Here is a 25,301-nt window from a genome sequence, read left to right as displayed (position 1 = left end):
CGTCCATCCGGGGTAGCCGGCCCCTGTCTCCTGTCTCCTCCTGCTGCTGATGCAAGAGCTGAGCGCGACGGCGAGGTGGGCAGAGAGGCGAGAGGCGCCTGGGAGACGGAGCGAGGAGTGACTGACTTGGCCGGCGGCGTTGCGGCCACCCAGAGCGGGGACGAGCCCTTCCGAGCTTCTGCCTTGAGGGCCGGCGAGAGCCGCAGCCATGTCGGGAGACGAGGTGAGGGCCCGGGCGCGCCTAGGCCTCGGGTGACGCGGGGCTGTGGCCGCCTCCCGCCATGTGAGGAGCCAGGCCTGAGGCCTTCCCTCGCCCTGGCCGGAGACCGGCTGGGGGCTCCCCTGCCCGGCCTGCTTCGGCTTGAACGGAGGTCGCTCCGTCCTCGCCCGAGTCGCTTTAGGGAGAGGCGCTTGTTGGTTCCTTCTAATGGGCAGCGAGGTGCTTCCTCTCACTTTCCACGGATCAGGACATAAAAGGGAGGCCCGCTGGACCCAGGCCACAGGCCCGTCCAGTCCAGCATCCCGTTTCCTTCAGGGGCTAATTCGATGCCTATTCGAGGACACGAGCTCGCTCCCTTCCCTTCCGCCCCTGAGACATCAGAGAGCGCTCAGAATCTCTTCACACGTTACATCAAAAGCGAATTGGCTCTTGCGTGTACACTTAATAGAAAGGTGCAGGGTCACTTCATGTAGCCTTTAATATATATTTTTTTTAAAGAGAAAAGCCTCTGCCATAAAACGTAAAGAGTGAGTGCAGCCATCTTGGTTACAAGCATGTGTAAAGGTGCTGGAAGCGTTGGGTGTGGGCGCCAGTGAAGTGCACGTTTCACAGCAGGCCTGTGCTCGCCATCACGTAATGTGTGGATTAGAATATACCCGATTTATGTGCTGATGGGGAAGACCCCTGCCTCTTTAATTGGTGTTAAACCGTTGTAACCACACTTGATGTGCTTAGGTGTACAGCCAACACATCTTGTGCTTTTGTTTAGAGAGTTAGCAGAGCTCTTCTCTCTTTCCTTCCACTGGGCTTTCTCATCCTTTTGTACTATGGACAAGTGTGCCTGTGTAGTACTTGCATGCTGTGTTTGTGCTAGTTTGTTGCTTGAGCCCCAAACAACGTTTTGTGGAAATTCAGGGTTAGAATTAATTGTGAAGCTCATCAAGTCAATGACTCTTGGACCTTGTGAAATAAATGGACTTGAAAAGAATTGGCATACTTAACAGCATTGATTTAAGATTGTAATCTTGCTTGGAGTAAGGAAGAATTTAAACTCCTCATTTTAAGTTCTGATCAAGGCAAGCTGGCTGTCTTGAATCAATTTAGGTACCTAGTCTTTTGTGCAGAATAAAATTATTGATGGTTTGTTTTTATTAAGATTTGTTGATTAAATGGTTGAGCTTTTCCACTTCTTTCTATGGTAGTGGTGACATCGTGCAGCTTCTAACCCAGAGATGTGCCAGGGTTTACACCAGGGGTCAGCATACTTTTTCAGAAGGGGGCCGGTCCACTGTCCCTCAGACCTTGTGGGCGGCCGGACTATATTTTGGAGGGGGGGAATGAACGGCTTCCTATGCCCCACAAATCACCCAGAGATGCATTTTAAATAAAAGCACACATTCTACTCATGTGAAAACACCAGGCAGGCCCCACAGATAACCCAGAGATGCATTTAAAATAAAAGGACACATTCTACTCATGTAAACACACACTGAATCCTGGACCGTCCACGGGTCAGATTGAGAAGGTGATTGGGCCAGATATGGGCCCCGGGCCTTAGTTTGCCTACCCATGGTTTACCCCCTAAAAATGCAGATGCAAGATTTAGAAAAATAATGTGCTACACCTGAAGTAGCTTAGGATTAGGTATTAAAGCACTACTCCAGCACAGGAATGAAAATGCTTTAGATTTTCAAGCATCTGGGTCTTTAGAACAGGTTTTATAAAAGTTTGTAGTCTTTAGAACAGGTTTTATAAAAGTCTTTATAAGGGGCTTATACTTTTGATTCTGAGTTATTAATTAGTAGTTGTACAATCACAAAGGCTAGAAAGTTACTGGTTCAGATTTTTTTGGTATACTAGTACATGTGGTCTGCACCAATTTATATGAAGCTTCTGGCTATTTAGTTGCTGATTTATTTTCTTACATTTATATCACCACCTTTCACCTGCCATGGAACTTAAGGTGGTGTATATATGGCTTCCAGAAGGGCTCCCATGCAACCTGTTTACCTCCAGCAAGTTGATGCCCTCAGGTGCCTTCAGACCGTACCCAGTACAGAATAGAGCCTTCAGTGGATTTATCCCATAATTATTGTTTGTGAACACTTGTTAGCCCATTGTCACATGTTCCTAAGTTTTAAATGGGTATCCTTAACTATAATGTACTAAGGTGACATTACCTACATAATCTAGAAATTAAGAACTGTACCTGGCTATTTAGAAACTTTTCTCCACCCAGAAGAATTCTCACTTTAGCTTGATGAGTCAAGAGTATTTTAGCCCATCATTTTTCTGAACATTTTGAGGAGTAATCACTACAGCTGTTTTTATAAGTTCCAGGGCTAAGTATGTGATGCATGTGCTGCTGTCATTCATGGCACCACTGGGTAGCAAACTAAAATATCTACATAAGATTGTTTTAAAAATATTGCACAGAAAAAGACCAAATTCACAATAAGACCAATCAAAATTTCACAAGGGTTATATGCATGCTTGTTTATTATCAATGTATCTGGCACAATGTTGAAATCATTTGGAGAGCTATGAAATACATACAGTTCTTTCTGCATGAGACTTGCATGCCTTCCAATAATGTAAGAACCAATCTGTAGCATCATAGTGGATACTAAGGGAAAACATTCATTCTGCTCTCAACATTGCAGTGCATGCTGGGGGAAGCAGTCCAAAAATGCATTTAATAGGCAAACAAGTTTATTGTGAAGAGAGAACTAGTCAGAATGAGACTATTAGTTTAATTCTTAAGGCACAGAGGAGATTCTTGAGATTTTGCTTTTGGCCTCTAGTTTGTTTCATCCCTGCCTGGCAGGAGCAAACACACAACAAGTGGTATGTCAGAAATAAATCAAGGCTTGTTAGGTTTATTTCTGGCTTACTACTTATGGTTTGTTTCAAATAAGTCATGCTCCTGGTTCAGATGACAGAGAAGCCATGCTATGGCTTGTGGGAGGCATTTTTATGTTTAAAACATGGTTTAAGATAAATTGCTGGTTATTGTGATGTGCAAACCAAACCAATATCTGTTAGAGAAATATTGAAATGCCTTAAAAAAACCCCCTGTTAAACTAAACTTTGAATTCTGCAAGATAGTAGAGCATCTTTACCCCCACCTTGGTTCAAATTATGAAACTCCTTGCAGGTCATGGGGAAAATCTTTAATAGAATGTTGGTTGCTTAAATATAGGTGGTAAACTAGCTTAAGCTGGAGAATTGTTTTAAAAATAGGTTTAAAGTTGCATAAGAAAACTGTTTCTTGTAGATGATTTTTGATCCTACTATGAGCAAGAAGAAGAAGAAGAAAAAGAAGCCCTTTATGCTTGATGAAGAAGGAGGAGATGCGCAAACCGAAGAAATGCAGTTATCAGAAACAAAAGAAATGGAGCCAGAGCCAGTGGAAGACAAAGACACAGAAGCAGATGAAGAGGACAGTAGGAGAAAAGGTAAACTAAAATCTTCATACCTCGGGTTACAGCCGCTTCAGGTTGCGTTGTTTCGGGTTACACCTCCCCCCCCCCGAAACCTGGAAGTACCGGAACGGGTTACTTCCGGGTTTCAGCGGTCTCGCATGCGCAAAAGCGCTAAATTGCGCTATGTACAGAAGCACCGAATCGCAACCCACGTGTGTGCAGACGCGCCACTGTGGGTTGCGAATGCTGCGAGTTGTGAACATGCATCCCACATGGATCACATTCGCAACCTGAGCATCCACTGTATACGGTAACTAAATCCACCTTGCCTTGCAGTAGTTAAATTTACATGGGATAATCCCATGTTTGCTGCCATGACTTCCTTGAATTTAGGAAGCAAAGGTCCTAATTCTGCTATTCACATGCAGAATTAGGTACACCAAACCCACTGAAATCAATTCATAGGATTGCAGCCCTGGGGACCCGCCATCTGCTACGTATGACAAACCCAATGTTGCACAAACAGATTTCCTGTTCCTCTCCTGCAGCCACCTGCAGCCCTCCAGTCTATTCTAACCCTCTTGTTTATGCCAGCCTTCTGCCTTCACCGGTAAGCGTTTTAATTCTGTAGCACTTTTAAAGGATTGGGCTACAAGCTTATTTTGTGCATTTCATAAGAATCCTGGTTAGATTGGTATTTTCCTATAATTAACAGGTTATAAAGCAACCCAGCAGTTTCACTTCCTACCCCCATTGTTACAAATATTAAAGTAATAGCATGTAGCAATAAACCCTACCTTCTTTTGTATGTCATGCCAGCTAAAATGTAGGCTCTATTTTTTTAAAAAACTGGGAACCAGTTCTTGTTTATACTTTCAGTAGCACACTTTGATTTTTTTTTAGTCAGATGCTATGTCAGTCATGAATAATAATAATAATAATAATAATAATAATTTATTATTTGTACACCGCCCATCTGGCTGGGTTTCCCCAGCCACTCTGGGAGGCTTCCACAAATACCAAAAATACACTAATATGTCATACATTAAAAACTTCCCTGAACAGGGCTGCCTTCAGATGTCTTCTGAATGTCAGGTAGTTGTTTATCTCTTTGACATCTGATGGGAGGGCATTCCACAGGGCGGGCGCCACTACCGAGAAGGCCCTCTACCTGGTTCCCTGTAGCTTTGCTTCTTGCAATGAGGGAACCGCCAGAAGGCCCTTGGCGCTAGACCTCAGCGTCCAGGCAGAACGATGGGGGTGGAGACGCTCCTTCAGGTATACTGGGCCGAGGCCGTTTAGGGCTTTAAAGGTCAACACCAACGCTTTGAATTGTGCTCAGAATAGAATGGTGATAGCGTTTTCAAAAGTCACCATTGATCAACTTTCTACACATTGCTAAGGTATTGCACAATATTTTTTCAAAGGGACTACTTCGTTCACACAATCACCTTGTTCGATGGCAGCTAAGCTAAAGCTGATTTGCACTAATCTTGAAATGTTGCTGCTGGGTGCAGAAAGGTCTGGAGAATTATTCCTGAATTATTGTTGCTGCATACATGATATTGATGAATATATTTCAGTGTTGCATTTTTGTAATATAATTGCTCTGTAATGTTGCTTTTGACTTTCAGATGCATCAAATGACTTAGATGATTTAACATTCTTCAATCAAAAGAAGAAGAAGAAGAAAACAAAAAAGATATTTGACATAGACGAAGCTGAAGAGGGTGTAAAGGTCAGTCTTCCAAAATTACTCAGTTGTGCCCTTTTCCCTTACTGCTCTTGACTAAATATTTTATACAGCATAAGTCCAGTAGAAGTTTAGTTGGTTAAATCATGTAGCTCTAGATATATTTGGTGATATCTAATACTTCTGCTCCATGAACAGAAGGAGAGTTGAGCTCACAGAAAATACCTTTCCTTTTCTTGGTGCAAAAACATTGGCTACCACTCATTGGAATGGTGTGCATATATTAAACCATAGTTTAGCATGACAGGAATGAACCTTCTTTGGCACAGGGGTGAAGAGTTGTAATGCAATGATATGGCAAGCTGTGGTTAAGCAAAAGCATCTTAACAGTATGCTGTGATTCCCATCAACTAGTTCAGTTCTAATCCAGTTCTGGGCACCACAGTTCAAGAAGGACACTGACAAACTGGAACGTGTCCAGAGGAGGGCAACCAAAATTGTCAAAGGCCTGGAAACGATTCCTTATGAGGAACGGCTAAGGGAGCTGGGCATGTTTAGCCTGGAGAAGAGGAGGTTAAGGGGTGATATGATAGCCATGTTCAAATATATAAAAGGATGTCATATAGAGGAGGGAGAAAGGTTGTTTTCTGCTGCTCCAGAGAAGCGGACACGGAGCAACGGATTCAAACTACAAGAAAGAAGATTCCACCTAAACATTAGGAAGAACTTCCTGACAATAAGAGCTGTTCGACAGTGGAATTTGCTGCCAAGGAGTGTGGTGGAGTCTCCTACTTTGGAGGTCTTTAAGCAGAGGCTTGACAACCATATGTCAGGAGTGCTCTGATGGTGTTTCCTGCTTGGCAGGGGGTTGGACGCGATGGCCCTTGTGGTCTATTCCAACTCTATGATTCTATGATTCTAACTAGTATTCAGAAGCATACTGCCTCTGACAGTGGGGTGGAACATAGCCATTGTGGCTAGTAGATATTGATTATCCTCCATGAATTTGTCTAATCTTTTGATGTCATCCCAGTTGGTTGCCATCACTACCACCTTCTAACCTCTCTGCCTTGCTTCTCTTTGCTCTGGTTCCGCATTTAACTTGCAGATTTTCAACCAGCCAGCCTTCAACTGTGTTCAGTTTAAATGCTGCAAGTTAAATGTGCATGATATGTGATTCTCTTGTACTTTGCTGTTTTCTGCTGCTGTAATTGCAGTATGCTGCACTGTTTGTTGTGCAACATTAGCCTATCCTAAATGATGTCTTGCACCAGCTGGGATCTGTAGGCTATGTACACTCAAGAGTTACAAACCAGCAGCCACCAGCCACCCTGGGGTTTGTCATACGTAGTGTAGTGGAGTGGCACTTTTGGATATAGCCTTTTAATTTTGCTGTTACTTTGTATAAATGCCTGCTATTTTATGTCCCTTCAACATTATGTTAAAGGACCTGAAAATTGAGGGGGATGTTCAAGAGGTAGCAGCAGTAGCAGAACAAGCAGAAGATGACCTTGATATCATGCTTGGAAAGAAGAAGAAGAAGAAGACTGTGAAGTTTCCAGATGAGGATGACATATTAGATAAAGATGAAGGTGATTTTCTTTTCTTTTTGTGTGTGTGTTTGCTATGAGTGAAAGAATAATTTTAAATGTTGGAACAAAACATATTCACACCTGGTAGAGTGGAAGAAAAACTGTCTTTCATAACATTTACCTCCACAGTAGCTCCAACTTCACCATACAGTTCAGCATTTCGGTATGCAGCCACCTTTCCTTCTGTGTTGTTTTCTTTCTATGTCTCTCCCTTCCTCTCTTCCTCTCTTCCTGCTTTCTCAGAATTCCAATGGGGTCCCGTGAAGGGAGGGGGAACTCTTTTGAAACTCTCAGTAGGATCTCACTTTCAGTTGTCAATCAAAACCAGGGGTCAGCAACCTAAGGCCCATGGGCTGGAAGCGACCCGCGGAAGTCGCTTGACCAGCCTATGAGCCACCCCAGAACCGAGCCGCGTGCTGCGCTAAACCAGCACAGCACGGCATGGGAACTCACTTCTACAGCGCCGGAAATCGTGTCTGTGCATGCGCAGACGCTGGAAATCGCAGGCGCATGTGCTCACACGCAATCTGGCCCACGCAGGGGTCTCCACAGGACCGATCCGGCCCAGGCAAGATAAACCTTGCTGACCCCTGATCAAAACAATGGGAGGTCATTTCTTCAAAGCTAGTATAGGCAGCTACTGATTTGCTGCAGGGGTTACTTTCCAGACCCCTGCATGTGTTGGGAACCATGTAAGGCCCCCCCCTTTTGTGCTGTTTTTGGGGCACTTCTGGGTTCAGAGCAATGTGCTGTTGTTGCACGCATAGTAGACGCGCCTAAAGCAGACGTTGCCTGTATCTAAAATAACCATAAACTTAAGCCTTAATACAATTTTCTCCAGGAAACCCTGGGACTCTGTGTGTATACTGAGAACTGTTTTTGAGACGCCGAGGCTACTTTGAACTAAAATTCCCAGAGTTTCCTGAGAAAAGCTGACAATATTGCGCCTTCCTTCCTCTATCCTCTTTTGTTTGTGGGTTTAGGTTGCATGCACATCTGCGCTCATGGCTTCTCTCTTCAAACCATGAGTTGTAACAAAGCAGCAAGGTTTGTGTTCTTGGCTTTATGCACATGATTTGTTTAGGGCAGGCATGGTCAAACTCAGCCCTCCAGGTGTTTTGGGACTATGGTTCCCATCATCATTCCCATCATCATGACCACTGGTACTGTTAGCTAGAGATGATGGGAGTTGTAGTCCCAAAACATCTGGAGGGCTAAGTTTGGCCATGCCTGGTTTAGGGGGAACAAACGGTGATGCTGGGTTTGCACAAACTACTAAGCCAGACCTTGGCTTAGTTCCTGGTAGTGTGGCAGCAGCAGGGCCAGAGGAAGGAGCAAAGCAGCCACAGATTTCTAAATAAACACCAGCATGCTTGTTCATTCATGATAAGCCATAGTTGTCCACAAATCATGTGAGTGCCATTTTTATTTGATTTAGCAAATCTGAATATTTTCATTCCCTCCCCGCCTGTAAAACTAATTGCTATTCACATATGGAAGACAGGAGTGCCTGGCGTTCTCTGGTCCATGGGGTCACGAAGAGTCGGACACGACTAAATGACTAAACAACAACACAACATTCACATAGGCCAAACACTTCCATGGGAAGACAAGGGAGAGCTGTGTTTCCCTTCCAGAATGATCCGGTGTCACTTTAGATGATCCCTTAACTTTCAAGACTAGTTTCTGCCTGTTGTTAGTTGGTTGAAAGTTTTCTTTTGTATCCCACTTTTGTAAAAGTAAGTGACACTTTGTCCAAGACCAACTGGAAGACAGTTCCTTCGATCTCAAGTATATTTCTTACTCTACAGCATTGGAGGATGAAGACAGCAAAAAAGATGATGGAATCTCCTTTAGCTCTCAGTCAGGACCTGCATGGGCAGGCTCAGAGAGGGACTACACATATGATGAGGTAAATAGTTTATATGCCTCTTACTAATCTGTTTCTGTCGATAGCTTGTTTGGGGGCCATGTGGACAAATATAGCCTAAAATTGCTTTCGATTTATATAAGGCTTGGTGCATTTTGTTAAACTTGGGCTGTTGTTGCATGAACAAAGGAGAATGAATTATTTCTGTAGGGCGTTAATCAGGAGGTCATAAAGTACATTCACATACACTTCAGTGAGAGTTCTTAACACTGTCTTTCTGGCCAGGAAGACTATGTTCATCGAAGTCACATGCTTCCTGTGGCACAAGCCTGTGACAAAAAGATATGTTTTGGAAACAGAAGAGTGGGCTCTACTCCTGTACACTTAATTCAAAAAGGTCAAGAATAAGGTTATTTCTCATGCTTAAAGCAACATGCATGCCTGTCAGCACAACTCTGAATGAAATATAGGGGCTGAGGCATAGAGGACTGAATATGGTGTTAAACTAAAGTAACAATTGATGTGAATAGGGCCTTTTCTGCCCTTCCCTAAGGCGAAGAACATTCCTTGTTCAGTCCTAACTCCTGCCCAGAAACACGTGCACTTGCTATCAGTAAATAGAAATAAAATAACTTACTGCAATCTGTGGTTCTGAAAATGCAGAGTGGGACTTGCTGAGGAAGCAGTAGCAGTGATGTAAGATGTTTGAAATGCATCTCCTAATTCTTGATGTCTTCAGATTTGCCCAGCAGGGAGAGCTTACACCAACCTCTTGGAGTATAGTTGGGAACTACTGCTTTTTGTGGCCTTTAGTTATGATTTCTAGCCCTACATCTTCCCTTGCTACACTTTACAAAGCAAAAGGAAGCAATATGAGACAAATTGTTATTGTTTCATTGGAGACATTATTACTTTTTTTTTCTGAGGAGCTAAAACAAGAGTCTGGTCACTGCTATTAAAAGCTTGGTTCCATGTGTTTAACATACAGAGGACATAACAGCCACTGGTTCTGCCACTGACCTCTCTGTACCAGTGTTAGAAACTGAGATATGAAAGCAAGGAGCTAAATGGCACCTTAAACCTAGGTTATGGGTCCAACAATGGAATATATAGGTCAGGGGTCAGCAAACCTTTTCAGCAGGGGGCCAGTCCACTGTCCCTCAGACCATGTGGAGGGCCGGACTATATTTTGAAGGGAAAAAAAAGGAACCAATTCCTATGCCCCACAAATAACCCAGAGATGCATTTTAAATAAAAGCACACATTCTACCCATGTAAAAACATGCTGATTCCCGGACCATCCGCAGGCCAGATTTAGAAGGTGTTTGGGCAGGATCCGGCCCCCGGGCCTTAGTTTGCCTACCCATGGTCTAGGTGCACTTTTTTTAATTACAAGAATACAAAGCTGAAAATGAATGAATTGCAGCTAAAATACTGTGTTCATTTTTCACATGGTCTAGTCCTTCCCTTGCCCACCCCCCTAAAATTCTTAAGAGGGCCTCTTCTCTAGTCTTCAGAGAGTAGCTGGAAGTGGGGAGGCAGAAAAAGGTCCTCCTTTCCTTCCCCTCTGCAGTTTTAATCTGAGATCCTAGGCGCAGTACTGCATCCAGAGCTCAGAAACTGCTTGTGCTAATGAAATTCCCTGTCACAAAATATGCCTAAAAATGGGAGTTTTGTACACTGCTCTGTGCACTTAATGGAGTGTGAGAATAGGCTCTGTGTGTGTACAGCTGTAGACCTGATTGAAAGCCCCAGGTCAACTCTGCTGTCCTCTGTGTGGTTTGGTGGGATGCACCAGAGCATGAGAGAAGGGCTGTTCTAAAACACGTCACAGAAGATCAAAATCCCCCATCACCCCCACCCCCAAAGCCAAACTTAATATGTTGACTTGATCACTGGGAAACCCTTGCTTTTTTTGATAACAATAAAGTGAGAGATGGTTCATGACTGAAGTAATAAATACCTCCCTCCATGTGTTTGCAGTTGCTGAATCGTGTTTTCAACATTATGCGAGAAAAAAATCCAGATATGGTAGCTGGTGAAAAACGAAAATTTGTCATGAAGCCTCCACAAGTTGTAAGAGTAGGAACCAAGAAAACATCATTTGTCAACTTCACAGATATCTGTAAACTGTAAGTCTGTCTGTATTGCAACTTGGAGCAGGGTGCAGCATTGGGTGGAGGGGAACCATGATCCTTACATTGTGTGCTGTATAGTTATTTAATTGCATGGACTGGAGGGAACTCAGTTGAAAGTAATTGAGTAGCCCTACTGAAGAATTAATGGATCGAGTATAGAACCATCTTCACTTCAAAGATGTTTGCTTTGTCAGACGTCGAAGACAGTTGAAGAACTGAACTTAATGCATCACCACTAAAGGTTATTACACGGAAGGGGGCTTCACTTGGGGGTGTGGTGAGAGTTTGGGATAGCTCTGCAGAAACACAATGGTGTTTAACAAAACAAAAGGCCAGCTAATTTCTTGTGAATTAAACCAGCCCTTTCATACCCTTAGGGATACTGGATGTCTCTGCCAGCCTCCCACTCAAAACCATCTTTGTGTGTTTGTGTTAAATTCTAATTCAGTGAGTCTTCACTGAAAGCATTCTCTTTCAGAAACCAACCAATAGTGTCTGTGGTGCACTGGAATACTAATGTCAGATCAGTTTTCTGTGTTATTTAAGTCTCTTACTGCTGAAATAGAAGCAATCTGATTTTTACTTTGAAGATTTATATCTTGCTAATCTCTCCTTCCCTATTTTTTTCTTGACTGATTCTTTGCTCTCTTCAAAGAGGTTCCCGTCAGGCAGATTTTGCTGAAAGTTTTATATCCTGACTTTTGTGTGTGTGTGTGTTGGGTATTACTTTCATATTGCATCCCTACACTGAGGAACATCAACATTGACCCTGTGGACACACATGTACCTGTCAAGGCCTTTCCTGGTGCCCACAAGGTCCTTTCCCCTGTCAATAGAACATGTCATGATGTGTGCTTGGTTGCAGTGTGGTGCCCACAGTAGTTACTCCTGTTTGCAGATGTGACCATAGAGACCCTAGGTAATACTATGTTCTAGGTCAGATGATGATGTGTGGAAGAAATTACTGAGCACTTAATCACTGCATTGAGCTGGGCTATTTGCTTAGTACTAAGTGCCCTAAATATATAGTTTGTGATCATCATCATAATTATTTATTATTTCTACGCCCGCTCATCTGGCTGGGTTTCCCCAGCCATTCTGGGGGGCTTCCAACAGAAGGTTAAAAATACATTAAAATATCAGTCATTAAAAACTTCCCTAAACAAGATTGCCTTCAGTAAACTTCTTTCTTTATAGATTACATCGTCAACCAAAGCACCTCTTGGCTTTCTTGCTTGCAGAATTGGGTACAAGGTAAGCACCTTCCACTTCCGCAGTGTGTACTCCAGTGTTTCCTGAATGCAGGTGTTAGCTGTCTTCTCTGGGTAGACTATTTTTGATTTCATTCTCTCTCTTCTGGAAGTTAAGGAAACTTGCTATTAAAGGTGTTGCTTTTGCATATTTAGATTTGAAATTCAAGTATCTTAAAGTGCTATGGGCTTATGGGAGGAAAGGTGGGAGTTGTTTGCAAGAAGACCATATTTTCCCTTGGGGCAGCTGCTAGTACCGTTCATGAGCTTGAAGGTTTCTTGCAGCAGATATTTCTTAAAGGTACAGATGCATACTACTGCTTCTAAATGCTAGTAATTAAACTTATCAGGGAGGAAATAAACAAGTACTTTGCAAGGTAACCAGTTCTGCATCCTTTCCCAAGGTTCAAGTTCTTGTACATAAAAGGTAATTTGGGAGTAAAAAAAAAGGGTGGTGGTGGTTGACTCGCAGCATCCACCCAGGGGCATGTATGCACACAGGGGGAGGGGCACAGATTTCTTCCTCCACCTCAGCTGTAGTCCTTCACACTAGCCCTGGTTCCTAATTTTCAGAAGGAGAGCAAGCAAGCCTATTTGGGGAGTGGAAGTAACCTCAGGCTATTTGGAATCCAGGCTTGATCAAGGTTTTTTTCCTTTTCTTTGCAGTGTCTCTTTCTTAAGGATAGATAGGGCAATTCTTAAGCAGGCGGGTTATGATTAGCTTGTTGGCTGATGTACCACTTTAACTCTTCTTGCTTGCAGATTGGGATTAGATGTGGTGAACAGAACTTTGAAGGGTATCCCTGGCATTCATGTATTACTTGAGCTTTCTTATTTTTTATTATTTAGTGAATTTATATACTGCCCCATGCCTGGAGGTCTCAGGGCGGTTCATGGAATAAAATCAAAATATAAAACCACAACATACATAATCAAGATAAAAACAATCCAGTAACTCCCCCGTCCCCATCTACATTTTAAAAAGTCATAGGCACTCCGGACCACTGAGGCCACCTGAGCCTTGAGCGACAGCAAAGGATCCAGGAGTACCCCCAAGCTACAAACCTGCTCCTTCAGAGGAAGTGTAAGGCAATTTCCCACCCATCTGGTCTAGGGACCCACCCATTAACAATGCCTCAGTCTTATCTGGATTGAGTTTCAGTTCGTTGGCTCTCATCCACTCCATTACCAAGGCAAGATTCTGGTTCAGCAATTCCACTGCCGAACCTGCAGGTGTAAAGGAGAAATAGAGCTGAATGTCATCAGCATACTGCTGACAATGTACTCCAAACCTCCGGATAACCCACCCAGCTGTTTCTTGACCAAAGGAGCTGGAAAAAAAACATATAAGAGAGCAGGCAAGATGGGAGTCCTTGCTCTAGTTTGAATTTGTCTTCATGTACTTTTTCAAAAAATGCTTTAAAGTGCAACCAGTGGGAATGTAAATCAATGGTAGATGAAGCTTAGATGATATTTGAGTTCTGATTTGGCATGGATGGTGGTTTGGGGGGTCTGTTTTTAAGCAGGCTGACCTTTGCTGCAGCTTGAGAGGTATAGGGCACTTAATCTAAACCTGCTTCAGCCCCACCTCTAGCCTGCCATATTAATAGACCACATTGTAGGGCTGCCATAAGCTATTTTCTCAGCGCAACCTCTCAGTTGTAATAGGAAAATAACAGTGAACATCATTGCAGGACTTTTGCTAGTGACTCTTCCTGTCCCAAACACTGCTATAAGGGGACAATGAAAATGAAGCCTATTTTTAAATGTACAGCCATACCTCATGTAACGTTTGCTTCAGGTTGAGCGTTTTCAGGTTGCGTCCCGCGGCAACCTGGAAGTACCGGAAAGAGTTACTTCTGGATTTCGCTGCTTGCGCATGCACAGATGTGCAAAATGACGTCACACGCATGTGCAGAAGCGGTGAATCGCGGCATGTGCAGATGCGGGTTGCTTTCCTTTCAGGTTGCGAAAGGGCCTCCAGAACGGATCCCGTTCGCAACCAGAGGTACCACTGTATTGCACTAAATAAGACCTGGTGTTTTTTTAAAAGTAAGAACTCTTCTCTTTTTCCAGCTACACTAAACTCTTAGAGTTTTATGCACAGCTCACACTTCTGTCCCTGGTGACTTCTCAGTGTTAACTTGAAAACGACCTGTTCTCTCTACTCTTTTTTGTTCTGTGTTTCTTTGTCTATTATCTTCTGCTTATTTCTCTTGGATAAAGAGAAATTGAGTAAATGGCAGTAGAAGAAAATATACACATAAAACTGCTCACCTTCCATTCTTTCATCCTAGTCTTCTTTCTCAGCTAGCTTCAACTTCTACTTTGTTGGTCTGTGTTCTCTCTCTCTCTCTCTCTCTCTCTCTCTCTCTTTTACCATACCAGCTAAGTAAAAACAGTTTGCAGCAGGAAGGAAAGGAGAGGAGAGGAGAAAAAAGAAAGTGTTAACTCTTCCCCTTAAACCACATACCTCCACCATCCACCATCCCAACCCTCTGCTGTTTCTTTCTCAACAATCTCATGATGTTCTGTAACTACTCAGCAGGCACAGTAAAGGTGTTGTGGGATTCCCCCCCCCCTCCATCTTATGTTGGAATTATTTTTATTAAGAGAGTTTACAAATTCTGTAAACCTTCCCTGGGCACATTGATATGTCCCTTTTGATGCTGCATAGCCTGGTTTTGGCTTCAAAGCTGTCAGCACTCTGGGAATGAGTTCAGCTTTAGCAGAAGTGATGAAGTTTGTTACCTCCATACAAATGGAGGTATCCTCACAAACCTAAGTTTGTATATGCTTTAATTAGCATTAGGGAAGCTTGCAGCCAAAGAAATATATTCTATTTGATAGTGTTATTTAGTTCTAAACTATAAAATTCTTCTTTCAAATCAGTGGCTCTATAGATGGTAACAACCAGCTTGTAATCAAAGGAAGATTCCAACAAAAACAGATAGAAAACGTCTTGAGAAGATATATCAGTAAGTATATTCTGCTTCATTTAAAGTTGATTTCTGTGTTTTGTTAGCACTTAACATGAAAGAGGCAAGTTGATAACTTCATGAGAAGGTTTCAAATATTGTCTGAAATGTGCACATTTTTAACTAAAATATTTACGCCAGCTTTATGTAGATAACGATCGTGAAAAATAATAAATCATACAACTTTCAAAAGAGAACAAACCATAGCAGATCCATCATCATAAGTAGCAATCCAACCAACTTGCGATTGTCATGTCTTCTGAAACCATCGTATTTTCACTGGTTGCCATATGACAAGTAGTGTTTGGACCAGGTGGACACTGAGAAGGGAGTTATTTGCAACATGAGGCTCAGATCAAAATCTCTTTACACTGCATCTATCTGAGTGCTTGAGTAGCATGGGAAAAGGGGTCCTGTCTGGAATCCCTTGGCTCTAGATGGTTTCTGAAGCAATTCAGCTAAAATGCAAAATGAATAACCCTTCTTGTGAACTTAAGGAGTTTTGAATATCACACATACAAAACATGTATTCAACTGCAGACTTTTTGCTAGCTTACAATAGAACTAGCTCAATAACAGAAATAGAAGTTTTGGATGTGGAAGATCCTGTGTGGAAGATTCAGTCCGCTCAGTCTCTGGCATCTGCAGTTAACTGGACTGGGGGAGCAGGTGATGGGCAAAACCTCTGCCTGAGATTCTGGAAAGCCACTGATAGTCCAATAGGCAGCAGCAGTTTTGGCAGCAGGAGCAATTTCTGAATTGTCAGAGAAAAAAGTGTTTCTCTTTTCTTTGGCAGTTCAGAGTTCCGTTGATAAAAAGTTGACTAACTTATCTGCACAGAGCCCTGTGAGCTGCTTTCCAGACCTACCACTCAAACCGTCCTGTGGCACATAGGTTAAATGTGAGTGGGCAAGCAGATAGAACTTTTCGTGGAGTGTTGATTCTTTAGTACTTTCATCCTAAGGCAGAACTGCATACCAGGAAGATGTATTAATGAGCTAGCGTGCAGTACTGCTCATTTGAGAAGAGGTAATTAACTCTTAAAACAAGTTTATGGGGCAAATAGAGAGCTGCTATTAACTTTAGTCTTCGCAAAATAATTTGTTTATTTCTTTGTAGTAGTATCATTGGTGCTTGAAGACCATTGGTGTTGTGACCTAGGCAATTTGAAAATTATGTTGCTGTGACACAATTAAATAACTAATCATCCTATACAGTTCGGCATGTGAAATTTTGGTTAATCTCTCGTTGCTAATTCAGCATGTTTAATTGTTCCCCCAGAGGAATATGTCACCTGTCACACATGTCGGTCGCCAGACACAATCTTGCAGAAGGACACCAGATTATATTTTTTGCAGTGCGAGACCTGCCACTCGCGCTGCTCTGTCGCCAGCATCAAAACTGGTTTCCAGGCTGTCACGGGCAAGAGAGCGCAGCTCCGTGCCAAAGCTAACTAGTTGGTTGGTCGACACTGGATTTTTGCAAAGTGATCTGGGCACAAAAGGCTGGACAGGCTTACGACCTGAGTGGATTTCCAATGTATTAAAACAAGATTGTAAAAGCTGCTTGGCTTTGGGTTGGTCTGTGAAATTCTTGCAAGATGCAGATCCTCAAGCTGTTGACATTTGCTAACTGAATATTTTACCAACTGTCAAGTGTGATGAGAGGAGGTGCTTTTTAATCTGTTCATAGAATTCTGTAAAATGCAAGACAAATTAAAGTTATTATAACAGTGACTCATTTCAAGCTTTCTTTCTGTTTCTCTGTTAAAATGACTGCTATGGCGACAATAATACTGTGAATACATGCGAGTGTTGTGGCTGATTCCAAATAATCAAATGTGTTCTTAAAAAAAATTGTTTCTTGGAACAAGTATTATAGTAGCAAGTGAGAAAAGGTAATGAATGAAATTCATAAAAATATTCTGTCATTAAAAATAGATTCTTTCAGGTGAATGACTCCATGGATATAAAAAAATTCTAGTTACATGGAGCAAGCCCACAGGTATTTATGATTAAATCTGGATTGATTAGGGTTGGGTTTCCTGTCCATGCTTGGGCTCAGTTTCATCTGTATGCTAATATAGATAAGTTCAGGGCACCTTACTAATGCATAAGGTTTGGGAAATACGTCAGGGTACATGCACATCATCACTGCCAAGTGCTAGCTTCCAAATGTGTGCTAGAGCACACATCTTCAAAATAAATTGTAAGGCTGTGCCAAGTGTTCTGCACACAATTCCAATGAAAGCGTCCACTTAATAATGGAAACCAAGAAGATAATACACCTATTAATCCTTAATTGATCCTGTTTCTTTCCTTTCCCCTTGTTGATGGATCTTAACCATAACTCTTGCTACCAGCTGCCAAATCAGTGAATTCCAGGATGACCACCAGGAACAGAACTTGCTGACTAGTAACTTGATTTTTCTTTAGTTTTATTATATACAGCAGAATAAAGCACAGCTTTGTACAAGCTACTATATACACAGAAACGAGATTCAAATTCCTCTTCCAAACTCAACGCTCCAACAACAAACTGCTGTGATACTGCTTATAAGGGAGAACTTAGCCAATCACCACCTGTTGCTAGGCTTCCTGCAAGTTACTTGGTATAATTTCCTCCCATTCCTAATAGTGTGTTAAAAGAATTGAGTACTGATACAAAAACCAAACTGCCCATTAGCTTTGTGTGTTTATACCACAGTCTGTATTTGTTTTATCAGTTTGAACATGCTAAAAGAACTTCTATCATTCTTTGAGAGTATTAATAAGTGTGTGGATAAGAATGTTCCGGTGGACTGTGTACCTGTCCAAGACCTTCACAAAGATGCCTGACAGCACAAACTTACACATGCTTATCCCAAACCAACTCTAGTTGAATTCAGTAGGACTTATTCCCAGGTAAGTATAAACTTGTAGTCATGCAGTAAGGGGTGCATTGTCTTACGGATCAGTAACTGGTAGAATAGGAAGCAGGGAGTGAGAGTATATAGTTCTTCAAGAATATATCAAGTATCGGTACTGGTGCTTTTTAAACTTTTCTCATAAAGAACCTGGAGTTAGGGGTGAGCAGTGAGGTCACAAGTTTGCTCATGATTCTAAATTATTGAGGAGGGTCAAAACAGAAGAGCATCAAAAAGGGGATCTCCAAACTATTTGTTAAAATGGCAAATGTGGTTCAGTCTATAAATAAAGTGGTGTGCATTGGGGCAGAATAGTTCAATCTTCATATGCCTGTGACGGGGTCTGAGTTTTTAGGGAGCATATATTGGATTGGGATTATGGGATCATTGTGGATAGTTCAGTGAAAACTGGCAACTGAAAAGAAGTGCGTTCATTAGAATAGGGGACTGAAATTAAACTACCGATATTATAATGCCTTTATGCAGATCTGTGGTGTGACCATGCTTGGAAATGCTGTGCAAGTTGAGGTCACTGTGTCTCAAAGGAAGTTGTAGTGCTTGGAAATGTGAAGAACAGGGCAACCCAAATTGAGCTTGCCAAGTGAAGGGTACAGTCTTCAGGGCGTTTAAAAAGGTAAGAGATATGTTAGAATAATATGGATAGAAAAGTTTTCTCTCACATAATACTAAGCTGGAGCATATCGATAAAGCCTGAAGATTGTTCTGAATCCCCAAACAAAAGTAATGCCCGGGACATGAACAAGGAATGGAATTGTAGAGTTGGAAGGGATCCACCCATGTGGTCATCTCATTCCACCCCCTGCAATGTGTCTCCCAAGTGCTGGACCACAGCTTCCCTCATCCCTGAATGGCTGGCTCTGAAGGGAGTTGCGGCCCAACATCACCTGAAGGTTCATAGGCTCTTCACCCCTTGAATAAATGTCGGAAATCTGTAAATCGTGCTGGTGACTAAAAGGTGGTTAAGTAACTTAGTAGTAGTTAAGGTTTTTGCAATGGCTACTGGTCACGATGGCTGCGTGACATGACACTATGCATTTGATCAGCAGTTGCTTGGGAACAGCAACAGGAGAAGGCTATTGGTCTCTTGACCAGCCAGTGGACTTCCCAAGAGGCATCTGTTTAGCAGTGTGAGAAGCAGGACAGTAGATTAGACAGGCTGTTCTGAACCAGCAGGGCTGGATTCTAAAGTTTTAGTATTTTACAAATAACGGTTCAAGCAATTTAAATGTTCAGGGGCATTGGGGAAAGAGTCGCTCTTCATTACACTACAGGGCCTTGCTGTGCAACTGACAATTTTAATCCACAGTAAAGGGAAGAGGATAAATCAGTGATATGTATGTGCTTTGCGGGCATTTGTGGTGAGTCCTATACTTTGAAGGAGTAGCATGTATCCATAGTATTAGCCATAGCAGCTGGGTTAGCCATATAAAGCAAGCTGGGGGCGGCTGTTTTTGCAGACCCCTCCAACGTTTGAAAGTTTGAACCCAGTCTGTTTTTGAATTTTAATTTGTATGTGTACCATCGCACAGGTCAGTTTTGCTACCAAATCATTTTTATTTTCTCTGCAAAGACTTGAGAACAGTAAAGTCTAAAGTCATGTTTGGTTTTGTAAAAAAGAAAGGAAAATGTTTTTAAATAGCATCTGAACTGTAATGAATGATATATTAAGGTTACCAGATTTTTTCCAATGAATCCAGGGATACTTTTCCACGTCAATGGATTTTGTATGGGGGCTGGTTTGTAAATCTGGGGACGTCTGGTAACCTTATGATAGATGTATCTTCAAAAGTTAATAAAGCCAAGATCAGTGCCTCTTGTGTAACATTACTGTGGCATTGTGGTTGTCTTCACAGGACACTTTTATGAACCCCATCTACATTTACTGCTCCCCTGCTATAGCCTTGCTTCTTCAGCCACTGCCACCAACCCCCAGCATTTGCTGCCTGGCGGAGCTGCCTCACTTTGCATAATGGTAGTGGTGGTCCTCATCCCCAAAACATTTTGGTAATTTTTAGCAAGGTCTGAAAGGCTGGGATTGTTGAGTGAGCACTGCGGAGAGCCAATCTGATTGTATTTGTAAATTGCAACTTGCTGTTTGCAGACTGTTTATGTGTACTGCTCAGAACACTCCAAAATTCTGCTTTCCACTACAATATTTGAATGTTTGAACCCAGGCTAATAGCTTAGGTCCCCTGGACAAACCCATAGTTAGTCTGGAAAGAGCTAAACCATGAGCATGAGTTTGAACACACTAAGCCAAACAAGCCATGGATTATCTTAGCATGTCACAGCAGCAAAGGTACCAGACAGCGTAGCAGTTGCAATCTCCTCTCTGAGATGTGTGGATTGATTTCCCCCTGTGTGGCATGAGCACAGCAGGGGTGTGTGCAGGTGGCAGGCTCCTGCGCTACAGACACTTGCTTATGCTTGATGCTGCAGATCTATGGCTCTTTTAACAGGCACATAGACCCATGCTATTCACCAGGACAAGCTTTCAGCACTTTCAGTTTGCAGCAAGGGCAACAAACAATTTAAACTAGAACTGTACTAGTAGTGCATTCAGTTTGCTTAAGAACCCACCGTTAATATTGCCAGTTATTCATGAAAGGACCTTGGGAAAAACCTTTAGGGGACCCCCCCCCGCAAAATCCCCCCGCCCAATGAGGGCTGAGCATGCTTAGTGGTTAGGGAATGTCAATTGATAGTTCGATTGGGAGGGCCTGACTGGGTGGAATGCTGAGCAGGATAACCACACTCCAATGTTTGGTTGTGGATCCTACTTGCGGTTCTGAATGGCTAGCATTTGGGTATACAGGCAACTCTCAACTTTGGCAGGGGATGCATTCCAGGGATAGCGTGTAAAACTAGAATTGTGTATAGTCAAAACACATTAGGTTCAATGGCAAATTGGAGCGCCAAACTCATTTTTCCCAGACTGCTGCCCCCTTCCCCCCCCCACTTTTTTTTTTTTTTTTGCCAAGCACTTAAAGCTGAATGCACACAGATTAAATGTGTGTAAGTGGCAAATTACCTGTGTATGAAAAAAGAGCAGTGGGAAGAACAAAAGAATCAGTGGGAAACTGTGAATTAAGCAATATGAACCAAAACAAATACTCTATGTGATGTAGGCATACTTGGAAATCAGTTTCTATTTCTAGTTGGAAGACTAAGACTTTCACAGGTAGCAGTAAAACAGAGCCTATTTAAGGAAGTTAAAAAAAGTAGCAGCAAGACTACATGATGAATCAAGTTCTTCCTTTTATTATACAGGATTTTATATACAAAGCCCCCCCTTCCTTCCATACCCCAGTCTTGTGGTTGGATCATAGCAAAACAAAGCCTAGAAAGCAGTTCTAAAATAGCTCAGTACAACAAAGTGGCCAAACTTTGCAGGAGGCGCAGAAGAGAAAAGGCAATAGAAAAAGAAAGCGGAGAAAAACAAAACAAGTGCCCCTTTTTGCTCTCCAGGATGTATTTCCAACAAAGAAGCTGATGTATGTTGTTGTGCTTTGAGAGCCATGACCCTCTGTTAACAAGCCCTAAGGAAGAGATGCAGTCTGGTGGGATGTTTTCCAGCGGAAATCTTTTTCAAAAAAGTTGAGAAGAACCCAAGGTCTTATGGAAGTGGCTTATACAACAATGCTGTTCTCTCCCTTTCTGAGCAGTTGGTTGAAGCCTCTAGGACAGAGTCATGCTGTTAAGCCAACACCACACCATCTCTTGCTGAAGTTGGCGATGAGGAGTAGACTGTTTTAGAGAGGATTAGATCACAGAAGGGAACATTGCAAAATAATAATAATGATAATATGCAATTTGCCGGATATTTCAACTTAATCAGCTGCACAACATACATTGCATACCTTTTGTCATTACGGGTGTGAGTAGGCTGAAAGCATCTGCATTTCAGAGCAGGGATGAAAGGAAGAAGATTAAAGGTAAAGGGACCCCTGACTGTTAGGTCCAGTTGCAGATGACTCGGGGGTTGCGGCGCTCATCTCGCTTTACTGGCCGAGGGAGCCGGTGTTTGTCCGCAGACAGCTTCCGGGTCATGTGGCCAGCATGACTAAGCTGCTTCTGGTGAACCAGAGCAGCACATGGAAATGCTGTTTACCTTCCCGCTGGAGCAGTACCTATTTATCTGCTTGCACTTTGACGTGCTTTCGAACTGCTAGGTTGGCAGGAGCAGGGACAGAAATGGAAGCTCATCCCGTTGGGGGATTTGAACTGCCAACCTTCTGATCTGCAAGCCCTAGGCTCTGTGGTTTAGACAAGCAGATTAGAATCATAGAATTGGAAGGGACCATGAGGGTCATATAGTCCAACCCCTTGCAGTGCAGGAATCTTTTGCCCAACATGGGGCTCATGCTCTACTGGCTGAGCTACCCCAGGAAACCTTCAGGCCTCTATCCTTAAACAAAAATGAAATTGTTTTTCCTCTCTTAGATTGGAAATGCAATTGGTTTCAGGTTTATACGAGTCTTTTTTTTTGGACGGATTGCCATCTGACCATCTCATCTTTTACCTTCCCTTTTGGACCTGATTGGGTTGACCTTATTTATATAAAGAGCAAATAAATGGCTTATGGAACTCTGATGAAGCGCATGGGTTGTAAAGCAAAGACTCCAATAATCCCTTATTCTGAAATGCTTATCTCTTATTGTATCCTCTATGGTAACTTCACTCCGTACTCACACCTGTGTAAAGTAGAGACCTACCACCTGCCTTAACCATTGCTGACGCTTAGGAAACTGGATGAACAAAAGGCAGTTTGTTGCTCCTGTACAGAATGGTCTGTAAATAGCCAGGTTCTCTGTTCTTCTTTCCAAAGGACACACCACGTATGACAAAGGGCATGTCTGAAATGCCATAGTCTGCAGGGTGGAGTGGGACCAAAGCTACCTAGGAGGAGGTAAATGGACTAGGAGGAGGCACCCCTGGCTATCCTGGTCATGACCTGGATTTCAAATGCAAAACTGTAAATTGTACATAGTGAAATAGTTTTCTTCACTTTCCGCATCCTGTCCTCATCGTGTCTCAGGAGCAAGGCTCTTTATATAGTATCTCTCTCGCTTTCCTTTCCAGATGTAAGAAATCAGTTCCAATATTGGCTGTTGAGATCATGGAACGACGGGTGCTTGTGCTGGCAGCAGGGCTCTAAGTCTGTAGTACAAGGGTGGGTTTGATGGGCACTGATGAGGATCCACTGGGATGGCTAGTTTGCTGTGTACTACAAAACGGCTTGGAGAGATTGGTCCATGTTTCTCCTTTTGAATGCCAGGCAGAGAGATGATGGCAGTCCTGCATGTTATGCTTATCTGGCTCAACATGCCAAGGCAGGATCGAACCTCTTGCTGTCCTCCCTCTCTTCATCGCTGTTGCGCTGATTATGCTAGGGGGTGGGGAGGAACAGGGAAAAGAGTAGACAGATAGACTGAATAACTTCTCTGTGATTCATGCTCAATTGTTGGAAGCATTTATTGGCGGAAAGGGTCATATCTCAGCAGGAGGGCACATCTTCTGCATGCAGAAGGTCCCATGTTAAATCCATGCCATTTCCAGGTAGGTCTGAGAAAGATTATTGTCTGAACCCCTGGAAAGTCACTATCAGAAATAAGGTGGGGGCCGTTAAATTTAAAGGGTGGAATTCATCCATCAGGGTGAATGGGGCAGTGCTCCACCAACCTCAGTCTGCTTCTAGCCCCTCATGCCCGCCATCTTCCTTACAACCACTCCAGGGGGTGCCACTGGTTGTCAGCTTCCCCCTCAATGTCTGCTTGCTGAACTGAACAGGAAGGAGGATGGGGACAAAACTAAAACTAGTTGTCCCTGTTTGCCATTAACTCTGGCTCTACCTACTGTTGGCCTCTGTGTCTTTTCCCCTTCCAGTCCCAATGAACAGCCCAGCATTGCACATCTGGAGGGCCCTAGTTTCCTCATCCCTGGCCTGTGTCATAAACCTCTTTGTATGGTCTTTGACTAAAATCAAAGAGCAGCAAATTTGCAAAAAAGGGGCAACACTGTTGAAATTAAGCTTGCCGAATTGACTATATACAAATGTGCACCGTTCATTATATCTTTTTTTGAGAAAAACCAAGTATTATATATGCTTGTAAATATACCTAGTTACTGTAGGCTGGAGTCCTCCACATCTGTGTAATGGCTATTCTCCTGAAAGAGAAGAAAAAGGGGGGAGGAGATTATTTGGTTCTCTTTTTGAGCTGTTGCTAGGATAAGGGTTACATGTATTGGAAATAAATAACCCTAACAGGGATATTTTATACATGGCTACTCAGAGCCCTTACTGAATTCAGGTGGGCTCATTCCCAGGTAAGTGTGTATAGGACTACAGCCCAAGTGTCCATGGGATTGGGTTGTTGCCAATTTCTTTTGGGTGCATAGGCCCATTTGTAAAGCAGAGAAATGGTTGTGGGCACCACATACATACTGCAACCAAGCACACACTGCAATCTATTATATTGACTGCAGCTGAATTTTCTTTTTAGCCTAATTTCAAAGGGGGGTGGACTCTGTAGGTGCCCAAGAAGGCTTCTCTGACCACGTGGGTGCCACATTGTCAACCTTTGTGAAAATTGGCAAATACCTAGTTCTGTAAGCATTCATTACTAATAAAAGTGATGCTGGAGCATTAGTTCAGCATTAGTAACATCAAATTGCAGCTCAGAAGTACCTGAATTAATAATCTGAGCAGAATGCCCTGAGAAGAGCTTCTTGTAGGGGGAAATATGATACATGAGATGGGAGTTATAAAATACTTCGTGCATGGGCAAATGCTCTAGAAATCATTGCTAAGTGATGATACCAGTACTTTAAAACAGCTTGGGAATTTGTTGAGCAAGCAGGGCTGGGTCCAAAGAAGTTTCCATGAATTTTTATAGCTTGTTCCTCTTGAACACTATTAAATCATGCATTAAATGTGAATCCCCCAATCATTACACTACTTTGGCAATATTGGTTCGAATACTTGGGCCCTGGTTTGGCAGCTGATTATTCACAGTGACATTTCATGCTGTAATGGTAAAGGTATCCCTGCCCGTATGGGCCAGTCTTGCCAGACTCGGGTTGTGCGCTCATCTCTATAGGCCAGGAGCCAGCGCTGTCCGCAGACACTTCCGGGTCACGTGGCCAGCATGACAAGCTGCATCTGGCGAGCCAGCGCAGCACACGGAACGCCGTTTACCTTCCCGCTGG

The 25,301-nt window shown here is 42.9% G+C and overlaps 2 protein-coding genes across 5 annotated transcripts in view; one reads left to right on the top strand and one right to left on the bottom strand.

The window, feature by feature from the left end:
• Nucleotides 1–20: 20 nt before the first annotated feature.
• EIF2S2 (eukaryotic translation initiation factor 2 subunit beta) lies at nucleotides 21–16,902 on the top strand. Its single transcript, XM_082226405.1, has 9 exons — nucleotides 21–223; nucleotides 3,498–3,678; nucleotides 5,280–5,383; nucleotides 6,786–6,930; nucleotides 8,742–8,842; nucleotides 10,784–10,932; nucleotides 12,136–12,192; nucleotides 15,081–15,166; nucleotides 16,448–16,902. Exons 1-9 carry the CDS (start codon nucleotides 209–211, stop codon nucleotides 16,621–16,623), a joined length of 1,014 nt encoding a protein of 337 aa, XP_082082531.1. The 5' UTR covers nucleotides 21–208; the 3' UTR covers nucleotides 16,624–16,902.
• A 6,188-nt stretch (nucleotides 16,903–23,090) lies between these two features.
• RALY (RALY heterogeneous nuclear ribonucleoprotein) overlaps nucleotides 23,091–25,301 on the bottom strand; it is a 206,819-nt gene continuing 204,608 nt past the window's right edge. For all 4 annotated transcript variants that reach the window (XM_082226476.1, XM_082226474.1, XM_082226473.1 and 1 more), the window contains 2 exons: nucleotides 24,212–24,260; nucleotides 23,091–23,481 (listed from right to left, as the gene is read on the bottom strand). In XM_082226476.1, coding sequence (XP_082082602.1) covers nucleotides 24,216–24,260 — 45 coding nt within the window. In that variant the 3' untranslated portion in view covers nucleotides 23,091–23,481; nucleotides 24,212–24,215. The remainder of the gene's footprint in view (nucleotides 23,482–24,211; nucleotides 24,261–25,301) is intronic.

This window comes from Podarcis vaucheri (genome assembly GCF_965113315.1).
Source record: "Podarcis vaucheri genome assembly, chromosome: 6".
NCBI classification, from domain to species: Eukaryota; Metazoa; Chordata; class Lepidosauria; order Squamata; family Lacertidae; genus Podarcis; species Podarcis vaucheri.
The sequence above is the reverse complement of the archived record's forward strand: the minus strand, read 5'-3'. Positions and strand labels throughout refer to the sequence as shown.